At 68.5% G+C, this 7,925-nt stretch overlaps 2 protein-coding genes across 2 annotated transcripts; both read left to right on the plus strand.

Moving 5' to 3' along the window:
• Positions 1-921: 921 nt before the first annotated feature.
• On the plus strand, positions 922-5,590 carry BAX (BCL2 associated X, apoptosis regulator). Its single transcript, XM_037888603.2, is given in 7 exon segments — positions 922-991; positions 2,167-2,215; positions 2,802-2,880; positions 2,882-2,970; positions 3,449-3,584; positions 3,848-3,952; positions 5,150-5,590. Coding segments are annotated over 7 exon segments (615 nt in total). The 5' UTR covers positions 922-936; the 3' UTR covers positions 5,252-5,590.
• Positions 5,478-7,919, plus strand: LOC122463704. Its single transcript, XM_043534893.1, has 4 exons — positions 5,478-5,496; positions 5,590-5,880; positions 5,943-6,143; positions 6,223-7,919. The coding sequence occupies exons 1-4, from the start codon at positions 5,478-5,480 to the stop codon at positions 6,687-6,689; spliced, it is 978 nt and encodes a 325-aa protein (XP_043390828.1). The 3' UTR covers positions 6,690-7,919.
• Positions 7,920-7,925: the final 6 nt, after the last annotated feature.

Consider the following 7,925-nt stretch of genomic DNA (forward strand, 5'->3'; position numbering starts at 1 on the left):
CAAGGCCCTACACCCCCCACTTCCTGCGATTCACTGTGACTCTCAGCCGGCCAGTAACACAGAAGGTTCATTAGCCAACAGGAACACAGCCCAAAACAGAGCTTGTAGGTCCAGAGACCAGGACCCCTCAGCGGGGTCCCTCTTCGGGGGTGGGGAGCCCAGACCCAGGTTCTGGGTGTCCCCAGCCAGCCCCAAAGGGAAACCCCTTCCCGTTGTCTTCCCAGTGTCACCTGGCCCCAGCCCCCTCCTGGGCTCAGGTTACGCAGGGAAACCGCCCCCCTTTGCGCTGGCCGCCAGGTATCGTCCCTCAGCGAAGTCACCCCCGTAATTCCCATCCCCAGCTCGTGTCGGTGCAGCCCCCCAGGGAAACTGAGGCACGCCCTGTGTTAGCAGAGACAGTAAACTAGTAACACTCCCCCCTCCCGGCGCCGTCCCGGGGTCTCGGCCCCGGTGCTCCCAGCGGGGCCCTGAGCCGGGCGGGTCTCGGTGCCCCTGGCAGGGACGTGCCTGGGCTGGGGGGGCACAAAAGGGAGCGGGTCACAGGGAGGGTCATGAAGGGGTCAGCAGGTCAGGGCTGGGTCAGAGGTCACGTGGGGTGGGGGTCATGGTGGGGTCAGGACAGGCTCAGGGGTCACAGGAGGGGTGGGTCCAGGGGTTAGAGGTCACTGGGGTCAGAGGCAACATGGGGCACGGTGAGAGGTCACGTGGGGTCAGAGGTCACAGGCCAGTTTATCGCTGTCCCTTTAATGCCTCGTGTGTGTGACGTCACTTCCTGCTTCTCCGTCACGTGGCCCCGCCGGTTCCCTTCCGCCCGCGTGACGCAGAGGACACGTCACCGCCACGCCCGTCGCTTCACGTGAACCTCCCCCGGCTCCTCCCCCTCCCGCCCGCGCGGGTCACGTGAGACCGGCGGGCTGCGGTCACGTGGGGGCGGCGATGGCGGCGGCTCCGGGCGGGGAGAGCGAGAGCGAGAGCGGCCAGGGGGGCGGTGGTGAGCGGGGGGCGGGGCTCGGACGCCTGGGTCCCCTCGCGGGTGGGGGGAGGGGGCTTGGAGCCCGGACGCCTGGGTCCTCTCCCCGGTGGGGGCTGGGGCGGGGGGGGGCTCGGAGCCCGGACGCCTGGGTCCTCTCCCCGGGGCGGGGGGGAGCTCGGAGCCCGGATCCTCTCCCCGGTGAGGGCGGGATGGGGGGGGGGCTCGGAGCCCGGACGCCTGGGTCCTCTCCCCGGTGAGGGCGGATGGGGGGGGGGCTCGGAGCCCGGACGCCTGGGTCCTCTCCCCGGTGAGGGCGGGATGCGGGGGGGGCTCGGAGCCCGGACGCCTGGGTCCTCTCCCCGGTGAGGGCGGGATGGGGCGGGGGCTCGGAGCCCGGACGCCTGGGTCCTCTCCCCGGTGGGGGCGGGATGGGGGGGGGGCTCGGAGCCCGGACGCCTGGGTCCTCTCCCCGGTGGGGGCGGGATGGGGGGGGGGCTCGGAGCCCGGACGCCTGGGTCCTCTCCCCGGTGGGGGCTGGGGCGGGGGCTGGGGCTGGGGCTCGGAGCCCGGACGCCTGGGTCCTCTCCCCGGTGCGGGCTGGGGCGGCGGCGGCGGCGGCGGGGGGGGGCTCGGAGCCCGGACGCCTGGGTCCTCTCCCCGGTGAGGGCGGGATGGGGGGGGGGCTCGGAGCCCGGACGCCTGGGTCCTCTCCCCGGTGGGGGCTGGGGCTCGGAGCCCGGACGCCTGGGTCCTCTCCCCGGTGCGGGCTGGGGCGGCGGCGGCGGCGGGGGGGGGGCTCGGAGCCCGGACGCCTGGGTCCTCTTCCCGGTGAGGGCGGGATGGGGGGGGGCTCGGAGCCCGGACGCCTGGGTCCTCTCCCCGGTGGGGGCTGGGGCTGGGGCTCGGAGCCCGGACGCCTGGGTCCTCTCCCCGGTGCGGGCTGGGGCGGGGGCGGCGGCGGCGGCGGGGGGGGGCTCGGAGCCCGGACGCCTGGGTCCTCTCCCCGGTGAGGGCGGGATGGGGGGGGGGCTCGGAGCCCGGACGCTTGGGTCCTCTCCCCGGTGGGGGGTGGGGCTCGGAGCCCAGACGCCTGGGTCCTCTCCCCGGTGGGGGTGGGGGGGGGGGCTCGGAGCCCGGACGCCTGGGTCCCCTCAGCCCCCCTGTGACGGGGGCCCGGGTCTCTCTCTGTGCAGGGGCTACATCGGATCAAATCCTGCAGACGGGAGCGGTGCTGCTGCAGGGGTGAGCGGGGCCATGTTGGGGGGCTGGGGGTTCAGGTATGGGCTGTGTCAGCGGGGGCACGGGGCTGTGTAGGGGGGCTGGGGGTTTGGGGAGGGGGACGGGGCCGTGTTGGGGGGCTGGGGGTTCAGGGATGGGGCCGTGTTGGGGGGTTTGGGGGCTGTGTCTCGGCGTCGGGCGCCCCTGCTGACCCCGTCGCCCCGCGGCCGTGTTGGGGGGCTGGGGGTTCAGGTATGGGCTGTGTCAGCGGGGGCACGGGGCTGTGTAGGGGGGCTGGGGGTTTGGGGAGGGGGACGGGGCCGTGTTGGGGGGCTGGGGGTTCAGGGATGGGCTGTGTCAGCGGGGGGATGGGGCTCTGTAGGGGGGCTGGGGGTTTGGGGAGGGGGATGGGGCCGTGTTGGGGGGGACGGGGCCATTCGGGGGGCTGGGGTTTGGGGGGGGACGGGGCTGTGTAGGGGGGCTGGTTGTTTGGGGAGGGGGACGGGGCCGTGTTGGGGGGCTGGGGGTTCAGGGATGGGGCCGTGTTGGGGGGTTTGGGGGCTGCGTCTCGGCGTCGGGCGCCCCCGCTGACCCCGTCGCCCCGCGGCAGGTTCATCCGGGACCGGGTCCAGCGCTGCGGGGACTCCCAGGCTGTGGAGCTGAGCCGGGCAGAGCTGGGGGGGCCGGAGCCCCCCCCCCTGCGACGAGAACACCAAGCGGCTCAGCGAGTGCCTGCGGCGCATCGGGGACGATCTCGACAGGAATATCGAGCTGCAGAGGTAGGGGCGACTCCCCCCCCATCTCACCCCCTGCCCTGGGGGGCCTGCCCCATCTGGTTCCACGGGGCTCTACGGCCTCTGGCAGCCCCCTCTGCCTTGTGCCAGCCCCACAGAGCCCCCCTCCCCTCGGGGTCTCTCCTAGGTCCCCCTCCGGACTCCTGGGTCCGTCTCTCTGCCCTGGGCAGCCTCCAGCCTCGCCCAGCTGCCTGCCCCAGCTCCTTTGGGTCCCTGCTGCTTCCCTCCTCCCCACTGCATCCACCCCCAGACAAGTCTCAACACTCCCTGACTCCAGCTGCCCCCTCATCCATGTTAACCCTTCTCCAAGTAGGGAAACTGAGGCAGGTGTTCTCACCTTTTCGGCCCCTCTTCCTCTGGGGCGGCAGGATTGTCCCCCGGCAGTCGGCGGGGTCTGTTCCCCCCAGCCCGTGGAGAGGTAACACCCCCCCTCAGCATGGCTCTAACCCTCTGTGCCCCGCAGTATGATTGACCGGGTGGGGAACCACCCCCCCAAGGACGTCTTCTTCCGGGTGGCCGCCGAGATGTTCTCCGACGGGACCTTCAACTGGGGCCGGGTCGTGGCGCTCTTCTACTTCGCCTGCAAGCTGGTGCTCAAGGTGGGGCGGCGGGGAGACCCCTCTCTTTCCTCCCCCCCAAGCTGTGAAACCCCTGCTCCCCCCCGTGACCCTCTGCTACCCCTCCCCTGGCTGTGAGGTCCCTCCCACCCCCTACAGCCCTTCCGCTACCCTCTCCCCCTGGCTGTGAGACCCCTCGCCACCAGACAGCCCCCGGCTGCCCCTCCCCTCTCAGATATGCGCCCCCTTCCCCGCTGCTGCTGACCCCTCCCGCTGGTTCACCTGCTGCCCCCCTCTCCTCCCAGGCTCTGTGCACCAAGGTCCCGGAGCTGGTGCGGACCATCGTGGGCTGGACGTTGGAGTACCTCCGGGAGCATGTGCTGGCCTGGATCCAGGCCCAGGGAGGATGGGTGAGTCCAGCCAGAGCTGCCCTCCTTCCCCCCTTGCCTACCAGGCTGCATGCAAATGAGGCACTGTCCTTATTTGCATAGCTAGCGAAGGTGCCTGAGTCGTCCGTGTGACTGGGTGCCTGGTAGGGCCGCGCGACCTCCAAAGCCGGTGGGTTATTCTACAGTTAGATTCACCAAACCGGTAACAAAACCAGTTCGGCGGCGCCAGGCTGGTTAACCAGAATCCAGCCGCACCCCGTGGCTCCCGTCCACCTGCACTGGGCTGATCTAGCGAGGGGTGGCTGAGCGCCTAATTCACCCTGCGTCAGGTTCTCCCCGTCCCAAGGCATCAGACGCTTCCCCCCACAGCTCAGCCCGTGTCCCGGCCTTTCCCCGAACCCCACTCTGCCGGCCCGTCCTCCGGTTCTAACTGGGGTTCGGGATCCACAACCCTTCGGGCAGGTTCCCGGCAGGGATGCGACCGGCTCGCGGCGTCTCTCTGGGGACTTACAGGAGCTGGGCAGGGCCTCGGGCCGTAGCTCAAAATGCTCCTTGTGCTTGGAAATCCGCGGGCCAGAAAATCAGTGACGCACTGGAGCCGTGGCCGGGGGTTTTTATGTCCTCGGCCACGGGCCTGGGAAGGGACTAGCCCAAACGCAGGTCCTGCATGTGGAAAGTCACTAGCCAAGCTGGAGTCTGAGCTCATAGGGCCCCGAGGTGTTTGGCTGGGTGGCCGGGGTGACCGTTGGCCCCTTGCTGTCCGAGGAGAAGGGATCACTGGAGAATTGACTCGCGCTGGGCTGATGGGGGTGGGTGTAAACTGCCCTGTGGGCGTCTCTCTCCCCCCCCGGAACAAACCCAGCCAGGATACGAACGCAGAGACAGCCTAGAGTCCTGGCTCCCAGCACCCCCGCTAGACCAGCACCCCCGCTAACCACTAGACCACACTCCCTTGAGAGCCAGTCAGAGAACCCAGGAGTCCTGGCTGCCAGATCCCCCCACTCCCTCCCACCCCATTAGACCCCACTCTCCTCCCAGAACTGGGGAGAGAACCCAGGAGTCCTGGCTCCCAGCCCAGTTCCAAACGCTCTAGACGCTGCTGCCTCTCAGCGACCCCCAAACTGTTGTGTGGTGCTGCCCCCTCCCCAGAGCCAGCCGCATGTCAGCCTCATTCCCATGACGGTTCAGTGGTGCCCTTTGCTCTCCCCCCCAACCCAGGACGGCCTCCTCTCCTACTTCGGCACGCCCACCTGGCAGACCATCACCATCTTCGCTGCCGGCGTTCTCACCGCCTCCCTCACCATCTGGAAGATGTCGTAGGGCGGGGAGGGGTGCGCTCTGCAGCACCCCACGTCCGGCCGGACTGCGCTGGGCTCCCGGGGGGCCGGCTCCCCTCGTCCAGCCTTGTTCCCTCCCCGATTCCTGGTGCCTTGTGTACAACTCGGAACAAACCTCTCGGGACCCTGCGCTGTGACGGCCTGGCCCGGCCCGCGCCTCCCGGATCGGGACAGAGTCGTCGGGGGACACGGCCGCTCCGTGTGGCAGGATGCCCTCCTGCATCTGGGGCAGAGACTTGAGAGGCCTTGAGCCCCACCCGGGGCTGGTCAGCGTTTAAGTCCCTGACAGGCTGGCTGCCCGCGGGGGAATCCTGGGCTAAGATCTTGGGGGCTGGAGCCGGTTCCGGGAACTGAACTCGGGCCGAGATCTCCCAGGGGCTGGAGCCGGTTCCCGGCTTCGGGGGCTGAACTTGGGCCGAGATCTCGGGGGCTGGAGCCGGTTCTGGCGCCGGAGGCTGGAGCTGGCGTCAGGGGCTGGGCTGGGGCTGAACTGGGGCCAAGATCTCAGGGGCTGGAGCCGGTTCCAGCATCAGGGGCTGAACTGGGGCCAAGATCTCAGGGGCTGGAGCCGGTTCCAGCATCAGGGGCTGAACTGGGGCCAAGATCTCAGGAGCTGGAGCCGGTTCTGGCACCGGGGGCTGAGCTGGGGCTGAACTGGGGCCGAGATCTCAGGGGCTGGAGCCGGTTCCAGCATCAGGGGCTGAGCTGGGGCCGAGATCTCGGGCTGGAGCTGGTTCTGGTGGTGGGGGCTGGGCTGGGCCGGTTCCGGAGGCTGGGGCTGAACTGGGGCCGAGATCTCAGGGGCTGGAGCCGGTTCCAGCATCAGGGGCTGAGCTGGGGCCGAGATCTCGGGCTGGAGCCGGTTCTGGTGGTGAGGGCTGGGCTGGGCTGGGCCGGTTCCGGGGGCTGGGGCTGAACTGGGGCCGAGATCTCAGGGGCTGCAGCCGGTGCCGGGGGCTGAGCTGAGTCGGGCAGGCTCAGGCCTGGCTGCCCGTGACCTGAGGGACTCGGTTTCCTTCCCTGAAACACCTGTTGGGGGGCCCCCCCCCCGCTTCCACGTTCCCCCTCTGCTCTCAGCGCCCCGGGTGGGCGGGTGCAGCCCCCTGCTGATTTCATTTGCTCATAACCCCCCCCCCGCCTCCCAGCACCTCTGTGGGGATTTCCCATCCCAGCCCCCCCTCTCCAGCCTGGCAGGGCCCCCCTACGAGGGCACCTCTGTCCAGGGTACCCCAGCGCCAGGTGCCTCTGTCCTCCTGCCCCCCGGTGCTGTGCACAGCACCTTCCCCAGGCGTAAAATCCGGTTGCCCCCTCACTCCAGTGCGGCCTTAGGGCCCCCCTCAAAACCCTGCTGGGGGGCTGGTTTTTGGGATGCCCCCCTAGCAGGAGAATCCTTGTACAGAGCACTCACAACAGTACTGTAGTGGGGGAAGGAACTGGCCCCATCTTCCACCCCCCCCCCCCACCGCTATTTCTTCTCTCCCCCCACCCCACACACACTTTGTACTGTAACTAACTTAATCCTGTTTGTAAAGCGATGTGTGTTCTCAGGTATTGGGGGGCCTGTATGGGGGCCGACCCCTTCCCTAGCAGCCGTGCCCCCGCTTCAGCCCACTAATAAACTCTTGGGGGGGGGGACAGTGGGTGGCTCCCCGATTTGCCCTGAATGTCCCTCTGCAGCCACCAGCTTGGGGGGGTTGGGGGTTGCCAGGAACTTTGCAGGGGTGGGGGGGATGCTGCTCCTAGCTGTGATGTGGGGGGGGGGGGCAGAACAATGGTTCCTGGGTTAGGGCCCCCCCTGCCCCCGAAAGGCTGGTTTGGGGTGTGGTGGATGAGAGGGGAGTAGCTGGCAGGATCCCGCTCCCAATGCTGCTGGGGGCTCTTAGCACGTCTGGAGCTGCCCCCGCCCCCCCGGCACCCACCCACCAGGCTGGGATCTCTCGGCCCTTTGAACCTGGGGGGCTGAGCCAGGAGCATTCGGGGGGGTTGGGGCAGACGCATGCGCCGATGAATGGGGTGGGGGGGCAGTACTTGAAATGATTGGGGGGTGGAGTCAGGGAGTATGTGATGTCATGGATGGGCGGTGCTAATAGGGCAGGAATGGTGATGTAATGAATTTGGGGGTTGGGTGTGATGTCACGGGTGGGGCGGGGCTATTAGGAAGGGACTGATGTAATGGATTTGGGGGTGTGATGTCATGGGTGGTGATGTAATGAATTTGGGGGTTGGGTGTGATGTCATGGGTGGGGCGGGGCTATTAGGAAGGGACTGATGATGTAATTAATTTAGGGGAAACATAATTTTAACCTCTTCTCATTCCGATCCCTGTTCTGTGCCCCTCCCCCCCCAGCGTACCTCATCCCCTCCCCCGCTGGGGGCCCCCACGCTGCCCCCCCCCCACGCACTGACTTTCTGCCTAGTATCCTGTGTCCACGTACTGTCTCTGGGGTGTCCCCCCCACCCCGGCTAGTGGCTGCGCCCCCTGGATCAGAACCGGGGGGGGGTCAGCCAGAGGGAGGGGTCCGTAGTGGGCAGAGATCCCCCCTCCCACCCGTATGGGGGCCTCGGCTGCCAGTGCCTCTGGACTCTGTTTTTTTTTATATCTCTTTTGTATTTCTACTCTGTGATCATCACCCCCCGCACCCATTTGTCTGTCCCCC

The sequence above is a fragment of the Chelonia mydas genome, chromosome 23 (genome assembly GCF_015237465.2).
Source record: "Chelonia mydas isolate rCheMyd1 chromosome 23, rCheMyd1.pri.v2, whole genome shotgun sequence".
Taxonomy (NCBI): domain Eukaryota; kingdom Metazoa; phylum Chordata; order Testudines; family Cheloniidae; genus Chelonia; species Chelonia mydas.